Genomic DNA, 20,952 nt, shown 5'->3' on the forward strand with positions numbered 1-20,952 from the left:
CGCGCAGCTCAGGTGCGGGAGTGCGGGATTGAGTGCAATTTTGCTCCCCGGACCTGTGCAGGTAGCAAAATGTCGGGCGGGGAAGCAAGAAAAAAATCACCAAAACGCATACACACGTACGTCCTTGTGTGAGATTTTACACAAGGTGCGGGAAGCAAAATTGCACTTGATCCCACACTCCCGCGCCAGAGTCTCAGAGCTGAGAGCAATTAGCTGTACTGGTAGGATCCCACCACTGGATGCGCGGCCTCAGCAGCTTCTCTGCCACGTTCCTGTGGACACCCATGCACCGGTCAGCTGACTGTTGGTGCGCAAGGTCGGCGAAACCCAACTTCCAGGTTATGTCCAGGCGCATGCGTGACGGCCAGCTGTTTGTCACATGTTTCTCCACCCTGGAAAGCGGAAGTTCAGTTGCTGGTATGTACATGCGCACCAGAATGTGGTTGTTCCAGGTTTTGGTGACCCGGCGTGCGCGAAGACTAGCGAGGCCGCACGGTCCAGCTGGGATAGTTTTGCCTGCCATTTCTGGCCTGCAAGGATTAATACGTTAGCCACTACTGGTCTTTTAGACCTCGAGCTCCAGCCCCAACGGAGCCCCAACGTTATGTTGCTAAGTGAGTCTTGCCCCCTTTTTACGACTTTTGCCACCTCTGTTAAGTGAATGGCTGCAGTTCGAGGCTCGATTACTGTACCATACATGGGGCTACCTTTGAAAAGTGTTTGGAAACTTCAGATCGTGCAGAATGCAGATGCGAGAGCAATCATGGGCTTCCCTAAATATGCCAATGTTACACCAACACTCCGCAGTCTGCATTGGTTGCCGGTCAGTTTCCAACACAATCATACCATTCATAAACTATATAATCATGGAGGTATCTTAATTCCCCCATGCCTGGCGACAAAGGTGGGTCTTCAGCAACTTACGAAAGGCAAGGAGGCTGGGGGCGGTTCTAACCTCTGCGGGGAGTTGATTCCAAAGGGCCGGGGCTGCCACAGAGAAGGCACTTCCCCTGGGGCCTGCCAGCCGACATTGTTTAGTCAACGGGACACGGAGAAGGCCAAATCTGTGGGACCTAATCGGTCGCTGGGATTCGTGCGGCAGAAGACGGTTCCGGAGGTATTCTGGTCCGTGGACATGTACGGCTTTATTGGTCATTACCAAAACTTGGGAATTGTGACTGGAAACTGATTGGCAGCCAGTGCATGTATGGTAGATAATGTATATTTTTGTGTGCCTGTATGTACACACACCGCATATATACATAGAGTTAAATAGTATATTTTGGAGGTTCAGTAATAGTAAATAGAGAGGGAAATTGTATCTCTTTGAGGTCGGGCACCCTAACCCTTGAAGTGAGTGATGTCAAGTTGGCCCCCTTTAAGCCAGTCACATGACCTTTAAGCCATCCCCGGTCACATGATCATCAAGCTACCCCACCTAGTCACATGGCTGGCAAGCCACACCCACAAAATAAGCCACGCCCACAGTGTGGTAGTAAAAAAAATTTGCAGCCCACTATTTGAGAACCACGGCCTTACGGTAAGATGGATGGCAAATGTATTTTATAAATAGATAAACAATAAATAAATTATCGTTCGATGGTGAGATGTGCCGGAACAGGAATTTAATAAATAAATAGATGAGTCACTCTGTTCACATCCACTCCAGGGAACAAAGAAAATGTGTTTTTCCAGAATTGTGGTTCGTGCCAGAGACAAACATTTATTTTTTTTTATTTTACAAATGTGACATACAAGACAAAGAAAAAAAACATACATAAAAACATATATATACAACATTTGGGAAATGAAAGTTTCCCCACTATTTTTGGGGGGATATTTGATCAGAGAATTACACTTCTTTTACATAATATTAATTTTTGAATTCTTTTATTTGACGTGTTGCTTTGCATAAATTTGTATTTATTTCTTTTAGCCAATCATAAAATTTTGCCCATGTTTTATAGTAATCCGATTCTTCTTTTCCCTCTAATCTTTAGGATAGCCTGTCCATCTCCGCACAGTCTAGTATTTTTTTAATTATTATGTTTTCTTCCGGTATTTTATCTGTTTTCCACTGTTGGGCATATACTATTCTAGCAGCTGTTAGTATATGTATAACTAAGTATCTTACTTCTTTTTCTATTTTTTTATTAAAAATACCCAATAAATATAATTCTGGTTTTTCCCCGATTTCTTCATTTGCTATTTCTTTTAACCCATTTGTTATTTTATTCCAAAACTTTTTTGCCTGTGTGCATGTCCACCATTGGTGGTAGAACGTGCCTCTTTCTTTTTTACACTTCCAACATATTGGAGAGGTTTTTGGGAACATTTTTGATAGTCTTTATGGCGATAGGTGCCACCTGTAGAACATTTTTAATTGGTTTTCCTTGAATGCGGTCGATCTTGTCATCTGCCAATTGTTAATCCATAATTTTTCCCATTTTTCTAGTTCAATTGTGTAACCAAAATTCATTCCCCAGCTTATCATATTCTCTTTTACAATTTCCACTTCTGTCTCATAGCGGATCAAAACTGTATATATTTTACATTTTCTGTTGTTGTTTTCCTTGCAGTACCTAAAATTAAAGAATTTTGAAGAGGAGGTCCGAGCCCACCGCGACCTGGACGGCTTCCTAGCCCGCGCGAGCATCATCCTGGACGAGACGGCGACTTCTCTGGACGACGTTTTGCGGGAGATGTTGAAACACTTTGCAGAAGACTCGGACAACGCGGAGCCAAGCTGCAACTTTGACAAAATTATGAGCACTTTATTCACCGATTCGGGGACGCCCCGGGAGGGAAACGGTAGAGTTGGCGTCTCGTTTGTTTGTTTTTAAAGAATATATAATCTTTATTGAAGGTAAATAGGGGAGGGGATACACAAAGCAAAAGGACTATGCGAATATTGGTAAAAATGTAGAAGTATAAAGTTATAAGTCAAAATACACACATATATATACAGTGATCCCTCGATTATCGCGAGGGTTCCGTTCCAAGACCCCTCGCGATAATCGATTTTTCGCGATGTAGGGTTGCGGAAGTAAAAACACCATCTGCGCATGCGCGCCCTTTTTCCATGGCCGCGCATGCGCAGATGGTGGAGTTTGCGTGGGCGGCGGGGAAACCCGGATCTTCGTCTGCTCGCTGCTGCTGCGGCCGCCCAGCAGCTGATCTGCTCGGCGGCAGCAGCGAGGAGCCGAATCGGGCTTTCCCCTTTGCGTGGGCAGCGGGGAAACCCCGATCTTCGTCTGCTCGCTGCTGCTGCCCGCTCGCCCGCCCGCCGCCCGCCAGCAAGAGGGGGAGAGATAGAGAAAGAGAGAGAAGGAAAGAAAGAGATGAGAGAGGGAGGAAGAGAGTGTGAGAGAGGAAGAAGCAAGATAGAGAAAGAGAGAGAGAAAGAAAGATGAGAAAGGAAGGAAGAGAGTGACGTCATCGGGTGGGAAAAATCGCGATATAGTGTTTCGCGAAGATCGAGATCGCGAAAATCGAGGGATCACTGTAAAAGGAAAGGAAGCACCCTAGATCTGAATGAATGAAATACTGTATTCTCATTGAACACTTTGTTCTGTACAAAGTTGAATGTGCACAACAGCAGGTGAAGTTGATTGTCAATCAGTGTTGCTTCCTAAGTGGACGGTTTGATGTCACAGAAGTTTGATATACTTGGGAGTTATATTGTGTTATTTAAGTGTTCCCTTTATATTTTTGAGCACTGTATATGTAAACATAAATATATATGTAAATATAAAGAGATGGATGGATTAGATAGATAGATAGATAGATAGATAGATAGATAGATAGATAGATAGATAGACAGACAGATAGGAATGGATAGATAGATAGATAGATAGATAGATAGATAGATAGATAGATAGATAGATAGATAGATAGATAGACAGACAGATAGGAATGGATAGATAGATAGATAGATAGATAGATAGATAGATAGATAGATAGACAGACAGACAGATAGGAATGGATAGATAGATAGATAGATAGATAGAGAGATAGATAGATAGATAGATAGATAGACAGACAGATAGGAATGGATAGATAGATAGATAGATAGATAGATAGATAGATAGATAGATAGATAGATAGGAATGGATAGATAGATAGATAGATAGATAGATAGATAGATAGGAATGGATAGATAGATAGATAGATAGATAGATAGGAATGGATAGATAGATAGATAGATAGATAGATAGATAGATAGATAGATAGGGATAGATAGATAGATAGGAATGGATAGATAGATAGATAGATAGATAGATAGATAGATAGATAGATAGATAGATGGATAGATATAAACATAAATCAAAATGTGATTTCTCTTTTTGTGTGTTTGTGTGTGTCTTTTGTATAGTTCACCTTTTGTCGGACACAATTCAGGGTGTGACGGCCACAGTCACCGGGATCCAGTATCAGCAGTCGTGGCTCTGTATCATGTGAGTCCAAAAATATTTATCTGAAAGAATCAACGGGACATTTTGGTGGCAAACAGAATTACGAATCTCCTGTCGCAGAAATAAATATTGTTCTCTCACTGGTTTATCACGTGGAGGAGGGGAAGGACTGTGGGGTCCTTGGTTCTTTCTGAGCTTGGTGGGTTTCATGACACAACTAGGTAATATCATCAGTGCTACAAGGAAGAGGGGTTTGGAGAGGAAGAGGAGAAGGACTGTGGAGTCGTTGTTGCCCTCTTTTGGTTTTCTTGCAGATGTTTCATAACCCAAGTAGGGAACATCATCAATGCCAGAAGGGAGTGGGGTTTGCAGGGAGGAGGAGGAGAAGGAGGAAGACTGTAGGGTCCTTGGTGCTGTCAGCTTGGTAGTTTTCTTGTAGACGTTTCATTACCAGACTATGTAACACCATCAGTACAAGAAGGAAATGAGCTTTGCTCCCTAATTATAGCACTTTAGACTTATATACCGCTGGTCAGTGCTTTTACAGCCCTCTCTAAGTGTTGTGGTTGGCTCTGGCCCAGCTCCTGCCCCAGGGAATGGGGAGGTGGATGCAGAGGAAACTTCAACATGTCACAGGCCTGTGTTATTGCCGACAGAATCAGTTCAGAGTTTAGTTTCCTCGGACGAAGAAGAAGGTGGGAGTGACTCGGCAGAGGAGGGCTTGGCACACAGCCAAGGCAGTCAATCTCCCTTATCTTCCCTTGATTCAGATGATGACGTTTTGGACCCACGCAAGCGCAGAATTATGCGTAGAAGAGACCAAGTAAGGACATATTACAGGAACCCACCCCAAAACCATTTTGTGCCTTTATTCCATCACCTCCTCTTAATTAATTTTAAAAGCGAAAATGAAGACAGGTCGAAGTAACATATCTTAATTAATCTAGTTTTTCTTTGTTCGGTTTTTCGCGCTGAGGAACATCCCTTTCAGCTTAGCTCTTTTAGTTCTTTTAAAGCCAAATTATTCTTTCATGCAAAATAATAGAACACAGTGCCAGCAGCACCTGCTAGAACAGAACAAAGCAACGGTGCAGAGAACAAAGGGGCAAATTTTAGGCCCTTTGGAAATCGGTGGATTTTTAAAGCTTTTAAATGTACTCTCCTTTCCTTTCTCGGTATCGTGGGAGAGAAAATAATGAAGGAATAAATTTCCTCCCTTTAGAAATGCAAATGACCAGAGATTGGAGTTAATTTATGACCACCATGGGCTTGATTTACAAGTGGAATTGGGGCCAGAAGTTTGTTGACTAAGGAAGATGATCATTAATTGATTTGTTCCTGATTCTATAGAAACATAGAAACACAGAAGACGGACGGCAGAAAAAGACCTCATGGTCCATCTAGTCTGCCCTTATACTATTTCCTGTATTTTATCTTACAATGGATCTATGTTTATCCCAGGCATGTTTACATTCAGTGACTGTGGATTTACCAACCATGTCTGCTGGAAGTTTGTTCCAAGGATCTACTACTCTTTCAGTAAAATAATATTTTCTCATGTTGCCTTTGATCTTTCCCCCAACTAACTTCAGATTGTGCCCCCTTATTCTTGGGTTCACTTTCCTATTAAAAACACTTCCCTCCTGAACCTTATTTAACCCTTTCACATATTTAAATGTTTCGATCATGTCCCCCCTTTTCCTTCTGTCCTCCAGACTCTACAGATTGAGTTCATTGAGTCTTTCCTGATACGTTTTATACTTAAGACCTCCCACCATTCTTGTAGCCCGTCTTTGGACCCCTTCAATTTTGTCAATATCTTTTTGTAGGTGAGGTCTCCAGAACTGAACACAGTACTCCAAATCATAGTTCCTCTAAGCTGAGCAGTGAGCAATCGCTCACTTAAAAATCCTCATCAACTCAGAGTTTTCCAAACCTGCCCAGAAGCCGAGAGGGAAAGAGTGAGAGGGAAGGAGAGAGAGAGGAAGAGAGGAAGAGAGAGAAACAGATAGAAAAAAGAGAGGAAGGAAAAGAGAAAGAAAAAGAATGGGAGTAAGGAAGAGAGAAATAAAATCAAAATCTAGTTTGAAACTAGCTCAACTATTTAAGTGGCATTTTGATATTGATAGAGTTGCCCTATTATGAGCTCACTGTTATAGACACACAGTACAGTATTTTATTTTGAAATTCTCTCAGGCAAAACAGGGTGGGTTTTTTTATTTGTTTGTTTGTTTGTTTGTTTGTTTGTTTGTTTATTTATTATTTCTGTGCCGCCCAGTCCCAAAGGGACTGCCGCTCAGACACTATACTTTTCCGCCCACCCACCCCAAAAAATTAGAGGGAACACTGCTCCAAATGTGGTCTCACCAGCGCTCTATATAAGGGGATCACAATCTCCCTCTTCCTGCTTGTTATACCTCTAGCTATGCAGCTATCACTTTTTTTTTTGCCACGGTTGTTAAGCAAAATGTCACATTTATTTAGTAACTCATGTGGTTCTTAAGCGAATCCTGCTTACCCTGTTGGGGGGGTCATCACAAATGACCCCAAAAGTTGCCATAATTCCATCAAGCTAAGTGTTAGAATGTCTAGGTAATATAATAAGCCTTCAACAAACTTTAAGTAGAGTAAATATAGCAATGTGGGTTGGTCAGTCAATGAATCCGACTTAATACAAAATAGAATAATATTATTATATACAGATAGGCAAATAAACACTAGAACGGGTCCAAAGACGGGCTACAAGAATGGTGGAAGGTCTTCAGCATAAAACGTATCAGGAAAGACTTCATGGACTCCATCTGTATAGTCTGGAGGACAGAAGGAAAAGGAGGGACATGATCGAAACATTTAAATATGTTAAAGGATTAAATAAGGTCCAGGAGGGAAGTGTTTTTAATAGGAAAGTGAACCCAAGAACAAGGGGACCCAATCTGAAGTTAGTTGAGGGAAAGATCAAAAGCAACGTGAGAAAATATTATTTTGCTGAAAGATGTAGTAGATGCTTGGAACAAACCTCCAGCAGAGGTGGTTGGGAAATACACAGTGACTGATCTTAAACATGCCTGGGATAAACATAGACCCATTGTAAGATAAAATACAGGAAATAGTATAAGGGCAGACTAGATGGACCATGAGGCCTTTTTCTGCCGTCAGTCTTCTATGTTTCTATGTTTCTAAAGATGGTGGCATCCACGGATCAACACTGACAGAACCGGTTCCGTGATGTCATCAGTGGTTTACTACCGGTTCTGTAGAACTGGTGCCAACTGGGAGGAACCCACCTCTGTTCTGCATTCCCAAAGACAATTTCTGAAGCTTTAAACGAATCCTTACGCTGTAGAATTTCCTGGTAGCGAAAAGGAGCTTTTGTTCGAAATTAGACGTGTGTGTGTGTATATATGCACATACTTTTGAGTTCCAAACACTCAGGTGCAGAGTTGTTGTGTGTCCCCCCCCCCCCCCACGTTCCCGTTTGAAGGTTTCAATTATGTGGAGATGATTTTTGAGTCGGAAAAAGACAATTTTAGCTCTTTTACGGCCGTGGGCTGGGCGCGCCAGAAGACCTCTCTTTAACACGTCCCTGAGGAAGTGTTGGAAGAAAGATTTTCTGAGGGAAAAGTTGGAGGCATTCACTGACATGTATGAAAAGCTCACTGCCAAACATAAAAAAAATAAAATTAAGTTAAATCTAAATGTCTTAAGAGCCGGGATATCCAACCTTGGCAGCTTTCCAATTGGTGGACTTTAGCTCCCAGAATTCCCCAGCCGGCCATGTCAGTGGCTTAACGACCACATGATTCACTTAATGGCTGCTGTTAATAGCTGTAGCGAGAACGGTCGCAAAATGGAGCAAAACGCACTGCTTTGCCTCAGCTGTGCCTCAGTGGGGCTCCATTATAGTCATGGATTACATGTACATTGGTACCTCCACCTAAGAACGCCGCTACTTACGAACTTTTCTAGATAAGAACCGGGTGTTCAAGATTTTTTTTGCCACTTCTCAAGAACCATTTTCCACTTGCAAACCTGAGCCTCCAAAACTGTAACCAGGAAAGGCAGGGAGAAGCCTCCGTGGGGCCTCTCTAGGAATCTCCTGGGATGAAACAGGGCCAGAAAAGGCAGGGAGAAGCCTCCGTGGGGCCTCTCTAGGAATCTCCTGGGATGAAACAGGGCCAGAAAAGGCAGGGAGAAGCCTTTGTGGGGCCTCTGTAGGAATCTCCTGGGAGGAAACAGGGCCGGAAAAGGCGGGGAGAAGCCTCCTTGGGGCCTCTCTAGGAATCTCCTGGGAGGAAACAGGGCCTCCACTCTCCTTGTGGTTTCCCCAATTGTACGCATTATTGCTTTTACATTGATTCCTATGGGAAAAACTGCTTCTTCTTACAAACTTTTCTACTTAAGAATCTGGTTACGGAACGAATTAGTTCATAAGTAGAAGTACCACTGTATATTGTCATGCTTTCTTAAAAAAGACATTTTTATCCGAGGAATATCTTTTAATTCATGGATTGCTGTGCAATTTTCAGTATATAGGGAGAATATAGCACATATGGACATCTTTTTTTTTTGAGCCATTTCTCTACACTTAGTCCTCGACTTAATAACAGTTCATTTAGTGATGATTCAAAGTTACAACCGCCTTGAAAAAAGGGACCTATGAAAGTTGTTCACAGTTACTATAGCCATGTGATCAAAATTCAGACACTTGGCCACTCACTCGTATTTATGATGGTCGCAGTGCAAGTGACCCCCTTTTGTGACCTACTGATAAGCAAACTTAATGCGGAAACTGGATTCACTTAACAACCAGGTGACTAATTGAGCCACTGCAGGTCATAACATGGAGCAAAAGTTGCTTAACAACTGCCTTGCTTACCAATGGAAATTTTGGGCTCCATTGTGGTCATAAGACAAGGACCATCTATGTTATTCATATTTCTGACGCAGGGCCTTAGGAGTTAATTTGACTCTCGCTTTGTCTTGTAGCAAAATACCAGACTCTGAGAATTTAAGAAAACAACCAACAAGTGCAAATATAAATTACTAATAGCTGGATAGTCGTGCTTCGCTACCAAACGATGTGATCGGGCTTGATAAATTTGACAGTGAAAGTTTGAAAATTAATGACTGGAAGCTTGGAAATTTATGCAGAATGTGTAACTCCTTAGCATCAGAGGGTGTTAATATAAGGCAACTTGTAGTTGGAACAGAGTTCTTTTCAGATGTGGAGAGGGAGTAGAATGTTTAAACTCCCAACCCGCAGGCCGGATGAGTCATGCGCTGGCCACACCCACGCCTGGTTTAATGAAGGGGTAGAAGTGCGTGTTAATATAAGGCAACTGGCAGTTGGAACAGAGTTCTTTTCAGGTGGGGAGGGGGAGTAGAATGTCTAAAGTCCCAGCCCGCAGGCCGGATGAGTCATGCGCTAGCCACACCCACGCCTGGTTTAATGAAGGGGTAGAAGACCATGTTAATATAAGGCAACTGGCAGTTGGAACAGAGTTCTTTTCAGGTGGGGAGGGAGAGTAGAATGTCTAAAGTCCCAGCCCGCAGGCCGGATGAGTCATGCGCTAGCCACACCCACGCCTGGTTTAATGAAGGGGTAGAAGACCATGTTAATATAAGGCAACTGGCAGTTGGAACAGAGTTCTTTTCAGGTGGGGAGGGAGAGTAGAATGTCTAAAGTCCCAGCCCGCAGGCCGGATGAGTCATGCGCTGGCCACACCCACGCCTGGTTTAATGAAGGGGTAGAAGACCATGTTAATATAAGGCAACTGGCAGTTGGAACAGAGTTCTTTTCAGGTGGGGAGGGGGAGTAGAACTTCTAACTCCTTAGCATCAGAGTGTTTCTGTGCAAGAAATTTCTTTCTGTATAAGAAATAGCTAATGATCTGATGGTCTTTTCAAAAAAATCCTTTCTTAGCGAGCCCTTAGAAGCCAAGAGGAACGTACGTGCCAAGTTTCAAATTTGTAGGCTTTACAGTTCTGGCCATTTCGTGATGAGTGAGTGGTATTTGGCTTTTATATATATAGATGCTTCCAAGATCATAGTTCTAAAAGAGATTTTTCCTCTCCTAGCCCATTAGGGTTCTTTTTTCTCTCCCTCTCTCTCTTGCCACTTTGATGATAGGAAATATCTTTTTTTTTATTGTGCAAATGTTCTCTTTAATTAAATGCAGGCGTTTGCTATAAGGGTTGGGGTAATTCATTTACTGAGTAATACAGGAGCTGAGTAATGTTTTTATTTTTTGGAAGGAAGCTTCCAAATTACTGGCAAACCGGAGATATTCTCCTACATTTTGGTCTTCTACTGATGCTCTTCGATTTGAAAGTGGGGGGGGGGGGGGGGAGGAATTGACAATTGAAATGTTTTGTATTAACCCAAAAACCTCTCGACGATCTGGGTTCTCATTTTACCGACCTCGGAAGGACGGAGGGCTGAGTCGACCCTGAGCTGGTGAGGGTCGAACTCCTGGCCCGCTATGCTGTAGTCTAACCACGGCGGCAGCTGGAATGGTGTAGGGCAGTGATGGAGGGAGGGATGGAGTGGGTTTATGCACTATTTATTGAATACTTAATTGGGGTTTTTTATTGTCCGTTCTTCTCTAGTACCGTAGTACGATCTTTCATTATTTTTAAAATAGGAACTAATTAAATAGCATGTTTTTACCCATAAACGCTTTAATCATTTTAATCATTCTCTAGAACTGACCTTTTATAGCAATGAAAGAAAATCGAGCTACTTGCCTAACCTGTTATCCTACTGAACCTTGTGGGTTCAGGACAAAACCTGAAAATGTGACTGTGCTCCTCAACAAATAACGCAGTCTATCATTTGTCCTTTTTGTGGCTGTTCAAATAATGAGACTTCATCAACTGAAAAAGAATCCAAGCACCTATTTGAAAACGTATCTTGGTCGGTAAGCCAGTCACATGATCTTTAAGCCACCCCCCGGTCACATGATTGCCAAGCCAGTCCCACCTGGTCACATGGCCATCAAGCCACACCCACATAATAAGCCACACCCACAGTATTTTTATTTATTTTATTTATTTATTCTTTGTCCAATATACAATACATATGGAAGAGAATAGACATTAAGTAATATATATAAAGATAGAAAGTAAAAAAGAAGAGGAGTAGATGGGAGAGAATATATATGATATAAGAGATAAGGAGAGAATATATATGATATAAGAGATAAGGAGAGAATATATATGATATATATATATATAATAGATAGATAGATAGATAGATTAGATAGATAGATAGATAGATAGATAGATAGATAGATAGATAGATTAGATAGATAGATAGATAGATAGATAGATAGATAGATAGATAGATAGATAGATAGATAGATAGATAGATAGATAGATAGTTAAGGAGAGAATATATATGATATATAAGATAAGGGAAGACAATTGGACAGGGGACGAAAGGCATGCTAGTGCACTTATGTACGGCCCTTACTGGCCTCTTAGGAACCTGGAGAGGTCAATCGTGGAGAGTCTAAGGGAGAAATGTTGGGGGTTGGGAGTTGACACTACTGAGTCCGGTAATGAGTTCCACGCTTCGATAACTCGATTGTTAAAGTCATATTTTTTACAGTCAAGTTTGGAGCGGTTAATATTAAGTTTGAATCTGTTGTGGCAGTAAAAGTTTTTGCAGGCCTTCACTGGTGTAGGGATCTCCTGCTTGAGAAGGGGTTGGGCTAGAGGACCTCTCGGGGTCCCTTCCAAAGCGCATTTCTATATATTAAAATTGGCAAACGGCCACTTGGCTTTTGTGCCGGTCGTTTGTCTCGGGATGATGACACATTTTCCCATCTCCGCAGGAGCCGTAAATGCGCCGAGAGGCTCCGAATTATTTCTGCAAGCGATGTAAAAAGTAATTTTATGCCTCCCGCTTGGACGGGGAACCAACTTCAACATTAGTGGGACTGAATTACCGTGCGCAATCCAGGTCATTATCAAACAATGATTTTAAAAGAGCAAGTTCTTTATTTCAAAGGGGCGGGAAAATGTCATGATTTAATACAAAGCTAAGCTCTGGGGTGTTGTAAGCGATATATCTGTTTTCCATCATCATCATCATCATTATTATTATTATTATTTAATTTTTTTATTTTATTTATTTATTACTGATTTATTTTATTTTTTTCTTATGAATTATTATTATTATTATTAGAAACATAGAAGACTGACGGCAGAAAAAGACCTCCTGGTCCATCTCGTCTGCCCTTATACGATTTCCTGTATTTTTATCTTAGGATGGATCTATGTTTATCCCAGGCATGTTTAAATTCAGTGACTGTGGATTTACCAACCACGTCTGCTGGAAGTTTGTTCCAAGCATCTACTACTCTTTCAGTAAAATAATATTTTCTCACGTTGCTTTTGATCTTTCCCCCAACTAACTTCAGATTGTGTCCCCTTGTTCTTGTGTTCACTTTCCTATTAAAAACACTTCCCTCCTGAACCTTATTTAACCCTTTAACATATTTAAATGTTTCGATCATGTCCCCCCTTTTCCTTCTGTCCTCCAGACTATACAGATTGAGTTCATGAAGTCTTTCCTGATACGTTTTATGCTTAAGAACTTCCACCATTCTTGTAGCCCATCTTTGGACCCCTTCAATTTTGTCAATATCTTTTTGTAGGTGAGGTCTCCAGAACTGAGCACAGTATTCCAAATGTGGTCTCACCAGCGCTCTATATAGCGGGATCACAATCTCCCTCTTCCTGCTTCTTATACCTCTAGCTATGCAGCCAAGCATTCTACTTGCTTTCCCTACTGTCCCACCAGCGCTTATAAAGATCTGTGTTAAGATCTCTCTTGCTGTGAAGTGTTAATCAAATTGTTGAAGATACAGAGTTGGAAGGGACCTTGTAGGTCATCTAGTCCAACCCCCTGCTCAACCAGGAGTCCGTACACCACATGGCAGCCAATTTCCTCTTGAAGGTCTTAAGTGTAGGAGCTCTCACAACTTCCCTAGGCAAGTGTTTAAGCTAGTAACACAATTGTTCAGTGCTTCTGGCTTCTCCGTTGACTTGACTTGTCAAGAGGGTCACCTTTAATTTATTTAATTTATGTTGTGGTTAGCTCTGGCCCAGCTCCTGCCCTGTGGATGTGGGGGAGACATCCACATGCTGCAGGCCTGTTTTGCCCCCGGTGGAATCTGATGATGAAGGCTCCTCTGACCAAGAAGACATGAGTGACAGGGAGGAGGAGAGTGTGGCAGACAGCTCAGAAGGAGATCAATTATCTAGCTCCTCCTTGGATTCGGAACAAGAGTTAATGATACAGCCACGCATGCGGAGAGTGATGCATAGGCAGCAACAACTGAGAGATTATTATCAAAGAAAATGAGGCCACCTGTGGATGAGTGGGGCTGTGTTCATTAGTGAGCCTGCTATAAAGAGCAGCATGTGGGTTTGGCCATTGTGGAGGATTATCTGATCGTTGTGTTTCGTGACTGCCTTGCTGACTTTGACTTTTTGTGTGCTGATTTTTCCCCGCTTTGAAACTAAACCAGAGCAAAGTGTGTTTCACTTTGTGAAAGAAGAAGGACTGTGAATTGCCTCACAGCTGCAAGCTAAGTATCTCAGAACTGATAAGGGACTTGTACAAATTACCTGTTTGTTTGGAGACGAGTGCTCTTTGCTATCCCAAAAGAGGGCTTGGTTTATGTGAATTTTCATTATAAAGAACATTGTTTTGAATTTTCAAACGTTGTGTGTGTCTGAAATTTGTACCTGTGAATTTTCGGGAGGAGTCTACCAGAGAGCCCGACAGAACAATTTATAACATTTATAGAAATAAATTTAATTTACTTGATTTATAATATAAGATTTTAATGCATTTATTTGACTTTAGCCCCTGAGCTTTCCCGCGACACAATCACGCCCCGTTAAAATCTTATCGGAGGCCTTAATTGACCCGAAATCCAAGGAATCCATCCCACCCAGCTCCTTGCAATCTACAGGCAGCTGAGATTTCATAATTTGGCTCGGAAAATAAAAATTACATTTTAAGGATGAAATTCAGGGTCCTGACAAGGCTTCGCGAGAAGCATCCTGAAGTGCGAAGTGAAGTTCTCACACTTGTCAGAAGTAAAAAAAACTCCAAATTACAAAACTTGATGGCAGATCTCTCCATTTACAATACCAAAGCAGATGGAAGCTGAGCTTTCAGCCCCAGAACGAAAACTGTCCAAGCGGTAGAGGTGGAGAATTGAATGCTGAATTAACTATAAATAGCTCTCCAGCTCCACCAGCGTTGCCAAAATTCTTTCATAACCACTTTTCAGTGTATTTTTTTTTGACGATCCAAAGTCCTTATCAAAAGTTCTTGGAGATTTGTGTGGCTAAACTGCTTCCCAAATGCAAATCTATCTTGGATTTTATGAAAAAAGAGGAATTTCTAAAAGAGGAGATGAATTCTGATTCTGGATAGATATAAAATATTTTTTAACAGGGTGGTTATTTTATTAAGTGTTAGAAAGGAAAAAAATGGAAGTAGAAATTGGGAAAGTAGTATTATGTATACTGAAATGTAATCGAACATATTTTAAATATTACTGTGTTTCCCCAAAATCTCCATCTGTCAATTGCAAAAGGCCGCTTTCCTGGGATCGGCAAACATAATTCGCCGCTACATCACGCAGTCCTAGGTGCTTGGGAAGCGCCTGACTGGTGCTGAAATACGAAACCCAACATAGTGATCTTGTTTGCTGTGTTGTACTGACATAATAATAATAATAATAATAATAATAATAATAATAATAATAATATAGAGTGCTGGTGAGATCACATTTGGAATACTGTGTTTTCAGTTCTTGAGACCTCACCTACAAAAAGATATTGACAAAATTGAACAGGTCCAAAAACGGGCTACAAGAATGGTGGAAGGTCTTAAGCATAAAACGTATCAGGAAAGACTTCATGAACTCAATCTGTAGAGTCTGGAGCAGTGACTTTCAACCTTTTTTGAGCCGCGTCACATTTTTTACATTTACGAAACCCTGTGGCACATTGAGAGGGCGGGGTGGGGGGGTGGGTGCTAAAAAAAGTTTGGACAAAAAAATTCTCTCTTTCTCCCTTTCGCATTATTTCTCTCTCTCTCCCTCCCTCTTTCTCTCCCTCTTTCTCTCTCTCTCTCGCTCCATCCCTCTTTCTCTTCCTTCCTTCCTCTCTTTTTTGCTCTCTCTCTCCCTCCCTCCCTCCCTCCCTCTATGTCTTTCTCTCTCTCTCCTTCCCTCCCTCTGTTTCTCTCTCTCTTGCTTTCTCTCTCTCTCTTGCTTTCTTTTTCTTGTTCTCTCTCTCTCTCTCTCTTGCTTTCTTTCTCTCTCTCTCTTGTTCTCTTTATCTCTTGCTTTCTTTCTCTCTCTCTCTCTCTTGCTTTCTTTCTCTCTCTTGCTTTCTTTCTCTCTCTTGCTTTCTTTCTCTCTCTTCCTTTCTTTCTTTCTCTCTCTGAGCTTCGCGGCACACCTGACCATGTCTCACGGCACACTAGTGTGCCCCGGCACACTGGTTGAAAAACACTGGTCTGGAGGACAGAAGGAAAAGGGGGGACATGATCGAAACATTTAAATATGTTAAAGGGTTAAATAAGGTTCAAGAGGGAAGTGTTTTTAATAGGAAAGTGAACACAAGAACAAGGGGACACAATCTGAAGTTAGTTGGGGGAAAGATCAAAAGCAACGTGAGAAAATATTATTTTACTAAAAGAGTAGTAGATGCTTGGAACTAACTTCCAGCAGAGGTGGCTGGTAAATCCACAGTAACTGAATTTAAACATGCCTGGGATAAACATAGATCCATCGTAAGATAAAATACAGGAAAGAGTATAAGGGCAGACTAGATGGACCATGAGGTCTTTTTCTGCCATCAATCTTCTCTGTTTCTACGTAACATGGGACAAAATTCACTTGGCAATGGAAATTTGCGGCCTCCTTTGTGGTCGTTAAGCCGAGGACCGCCTCTAGTATTTTTCATTAGGAGGTTGTGCTTTGAGGAGCGCATCATTTTCCAAAGATAATTTTTTTAAAAAAATAACCCTTTCTCTCCAACCCTCTCCAAGATGAGATAAATGTTATTGCTATCGAATAAAAATGGAAGCTTTGCCGTCTTAGTGGATGCAAAGAACAAAAACCCTGAATTGCAAATTGCGCATTAAGCAGTTCCCTTCGCGCTCCGATTTGGGCCGATGAATATACATGAGAGCTCAAAGGCATCTTAAGAATCCAGAGGATTTGACAGATAGCCCGAGTTGACCCAGAAATTCCCTGGCAACTGCTTGTCCGTAATTGCGGTACACGGCAGTTTATGCGAGAAATGGACACGCAACCCAACTTTTTTTGCAGATTGATGATCCTCCATCCTCAGTGGAGCTGGCCAACTTTAAGTGCTTAGCATATAAATCTCATTAGCCAGATTTTTTCCATTGCTAACTGCTCCAAAGAATGTTTTTTCCAGCCCTAACGTGGTGCTGACAATCTTCCCGTCTTGCAGGGTTTTTTCATTGCTACTCTCTCCAAAGAATGTTTTTACAGCCATAAGTTTTTGTGGGCTTTTTTCATTGCTACTCGTTCCGAACAAGTTTTTTTTCAGCCCCAGTGAAGCACTAGCGATCTTCTCAGCTCTTGCTGGCTTGCAGGTTTTTCGTTGTTACTCTCTCTGAAGATTGTTTTTGCAACCCTAAGTCTTTGTGGGGTTTTGTTCATTGCTACTCGCTCCGAAGAAGGGTTTTTGCAGCCCTAACGTGGTGCTAGCGATCTTTCTGGCTTGCAGGCTTTTTTCATTGCTACTCTCTCAAAAGAATCTTTTTGCAGTCCTAAGTCTTTGCAGACTTTTTTTCATTGCTACCTGCTCCAAAGAAGGTTTTTTCCAGCCCTAACATGGTGCTAACGATCTTCCTGGCTTGCAGGCTTTTTCAGTGCTACTCTCTCCAAAGAATGTTTTTGCAGCCATAAGTTTTTGCGGGCTTTTTTTCATTGCTGCTCACTCTGAATAAGGTTTTTTTCCCATTACCGGACTCCATAGTGTCATCCACAAACCCCCAACATTTTACTCTTAGATTATCTACGATTGACCTCTCCAGATTCCTAAGAGGTCAGTAAGAGGCGAGTACAAGTGCACTAGAGTGCCTTCCGTCCCCTGTCCTATTGCTCTCCTATATCTCCTATACCTTTCTTCTATTCCTATATCTCTTCTTCTATTCTTTCATTGATACAGTGGTACCTCAAGATATGAACCCCTCATCTTACGAACAACTCGTGATACGAACCCGGGGTTCAGAAAAATTTTGCCTCTTCTTACGAACTTTTTTCGAGTTACGAACCGGCGTTCGGAAGACAGCTGGGAAGCCGCGCGGCTGTTTTAAAAGGTGACAGCCGGCCTGGGGGGCTTCCCAGCAACCTCCCGAACCCCGAACTTTTGCCGAACTTCCGGGTTCGGGGTTCGGGAGGTTGCTGGGAAGCCCCCCAGGCCGGCTGTCACCTTTTAAAACAGCCGCACGGCTTCCCAGCAGTCGCCGAACGCCGAACGCAGAAGTTCGGGTTTGGCGTTCGGCTTCGGGAAGCTGCTGGGAAGCCGCGCGGCTGTTTTTAAAGGTGACAGACGGCCTGGGGAGCTTCCCAGCAACCTCCCGAACTTTTGCCGGACTTCCGGGTTCGGGGTTCGGGAGGTTGCTGGGAAGCCCCCCAGCCCGGCTGTCACCTTTTAAAATAGCCGCGCGGTTTCCCAGCAGTCGCCGAACGCCGTTTTTTTTTTGCGGGATTTTTTTTGGGTTGCACGGATTAATTGACTTTACATTGTTTCCTATGGGAAACAATGTTTCGTCTTACGAACCTTTCATCTTACCAACCTCCCCCTGGAACCAATTAGGTTGGTAAGACGAGGTATGACTGTATGTTCTATTACTATATCTTCTTTTCTATTCTTTCTTAGATATATTTTACTATGAGTATCTCCTCTATAACCTTCATCATGTATTTTACTATGTGTATATAGATATATACCCACTAAAACCCTCATTGTGTATTGGACAAAATAAATAAATAAAAATAAAAACCAATCACGCTGCCTTCTAGCACTGATGATGTTACATTAGTTGGCTTGTGAAACGTCTGCAAGAGAGCAACCAACCTCAGAGAGCTTGTCAGTTATCCTCTGTCTTTGCCTCTTTCTCCTCAAACCCCACACACCCTTCTAGCACTGATGATGTTACCTAGCTGGGTCGTGAAACGTCTTCAAGAGAGTAACCAAGCTTAGACAGCTCACAGACCACCAAAGGCCCCATTTTTTTAAATACATAGATCCACAGAGACAAGATAAATCAATTGGCATCTCTGTTAATGTTTTCCTTAACCCCCTCCCCTCAAAAGGGGCTAATGGGTCGCTGCTTCTTCATGATCCTTCAAAGAAACAAGTGTTTGATTCATGAGTGGTCCATTTTCCGTACAAATGATCAAAGTCTTTTGTAGCTGGTTCCCTGCTCACTGGGCTAATTGTTTCTTCCTTTCAACTTCTTTCCTTCCTTCCCTCCCTCTTCCTTCCTTCCTTCCCTCCCTCTTTCTTCCTTCCTTCCTTCCCTCCCTCTTCCTTCCTTCCTTCCCTCCCTCTTTCATCCTTCCTTCCCTCCCTCTTCCTTCCTTCCTTCCCTCCCTCTTCCTTCCCTCCCTTTCATCCTTCCTTCCCTCCATCCCCCTTCCTTCCTTCCCTCCCTCCCTTCCTTCCCTCCCTCTTCCTTCCTTCCCTCCCTCTTCCTTCCTTCCTTCCCTCCCTCTTCCTTCCTTCCTTCCCTCCCTCTTTCATCCTTCCCTCCCTCTTTCATCCTTCCTTCCTTCCTTCCTTCGCAACTATATTCTAGATCTGCTGAAATAACCTTATCTTGTTTTGACAGTTGCACTATAAAATCGCTCCAACGACGTCACGTTTGTATCAGCCGCCTTGAAAGACCCCAGAACTGGGGAGAGAATTCCTGCGAAGTGAGATTCGTCATTTTGGTGCTGGCGCCTCCGAAAATGGTACTTTCTGGGGAGTCGATCTTCCTTGTTTTGATACAACCAAGGCAACTTTAAGGCTTGTGGACTTCAACTCCCAGAATTCCTCAGCCAGCAAAGGAATTCTGGGAGTTGAAGTCTACAAGTCTTAAAGTTTCCAAAGTTGGAGACCCCTTCTTTGGTGGAATGTCCAAGCAAAATTTGTCCTAATTCAAGTGACAGTGAATTCAGGTTTTCCTCGGGTCCCATTTGTTGGGGGTCAAGGGAAAGGGGGGGGGGTCTTGCCTTCTCTTTTTTCTCAAGATCCCTGTGGACCACTGTGGGACACAGAATGCTGGACTCAATGGGCTTTGGCTTGATTCAGCATGTCTCTTCTTAGGTTCTTATCTCTATCTCTAGCTATCTATTCTTGTCTATCATCTCTCTCTCTTATTCTCTCTGTCTCTCTCTGTGTGTGTGTGTGTGTGTATATATATATATATAATTATATATATATATGTCACATATATTAAGAGATTATATATATATATATATCATATCTATGTATCTATGTATCTATCTATCTATCTTCCCTTGGGTACCATTTGTTGGGGGTCAAGGGAAAGGGAGGGTTTTGCCTTTCTGCTCAAGATCCCTATGGACAATTGGTGGGCCATTGTGGGAAACAGAATGCTGGACTCAATGGGCTTTGTCCCAATTCTGCATGGCTCTTCTTATGTTCTTATGGAGACAGAGGCCCCCAAATGTCCACAATCCACCGGCCGGCCACTTTCGTTAGATCTAGGATGAAGAGAGAAAAACATTGAGATATTGTATAAGACATATTGTATAATTTTATCTTGTTTTGTTTGTGTTTACTTCCTCAGAAAAGTACCAAAACAGCAACCGAAGTGGGCCGGACTTTTGCCACAATGTTTTCGGACATCACTTTCCGGCAGAAACTTCTAGAAACCAAAACTGAAGAAGAATTCAAGGAAGCTTTGGTCCACCAGCGTCACTTGTTGATGGTGGTCAACCAGAGGCCCTCGGCGGTGACCGATGACCACAAAGCTCACGGGTCCAAACCTCTGAAGGTAGAGAAGGAGGGACAAAGCATTCGGGTTCTCAAAATATGGCCATGTCTCTTAGACAGGGTGTCCAGCCAACAGGGAAATCAGGGAATTATTCAGGAAATATCAGGGAAGCGTAATTATCAATGTAACATTGGTTAATAGTCATAATAGTTTGGGCTGGCTGTGCGTTTTCTTTTCCTTCAACAATAGAGGTGCATTTATTGTATTTTGTGTTTTTGGAACCGGAATAACATTTCCTTCCTTTCTTCAGCTGCACGACTTCTTCAACGTTGGCAGAGGGATTTTTGATGACATTGCACGGAGGCTTCCAGTGTACGCGCTGGACTTTACTGACGGTAGGTGAGCAAGTTGTTGACGCGTTTGTGTGTGTGTCTATGGTGTGCGGGGAAAGAGCCCACTTTGTCCCGTGTCCTGTTTGCTAATATCTGGCCTAGTGAAGGGCTGCAAATTTTCAAA

General features: G+C 42.5%; 1 protein-coding gene across 1 annotated transcript in view; it reads left to right on the plus strand.

The window, feature by feature from the left end:
* The window catches only part of SLC4A11 (solute carrier family 4 member 11), a 95,633-nt gene that overhangs the window by 51,124 nt on the left and 23,557 nt on the right, over positions 1 to 20,952 (plus strand). Inside the window, 5 exon segments of the mRNA XM_070756857.1 lie at positions 2,580 to 2,811; positions 4,376 to 4,457; positions 19,324 to 19,447; positions 20,290 to 20,496; positions 20,747 to 20,831. Of these exon segments, the coding sequence (XP_070612958.1) occupies positions 2,580 to 2,811; positions 4,376 to 4,457; positions 19,324 to 19,447; positions 20,290 to 20,496; positions 20,747 to 20,831 (730 nt within the window).

This window comes from Erythrolamprus reginae, chromosome 7 (assembly GCF_031021105.1).
Source record: "Erythrolamprus reginae isolate rEryReg1 chromosome 7, rEryReg1.hap1, whole genome shotgun sequence".
Taxonomy (NCBI): domain Eukaryota; kingdom Metazoa; phylum Chordata; class Lepidosauria; order Squamata; family Dipsadidae; genus Erythrolamprus; species Erythrolamprus reginae.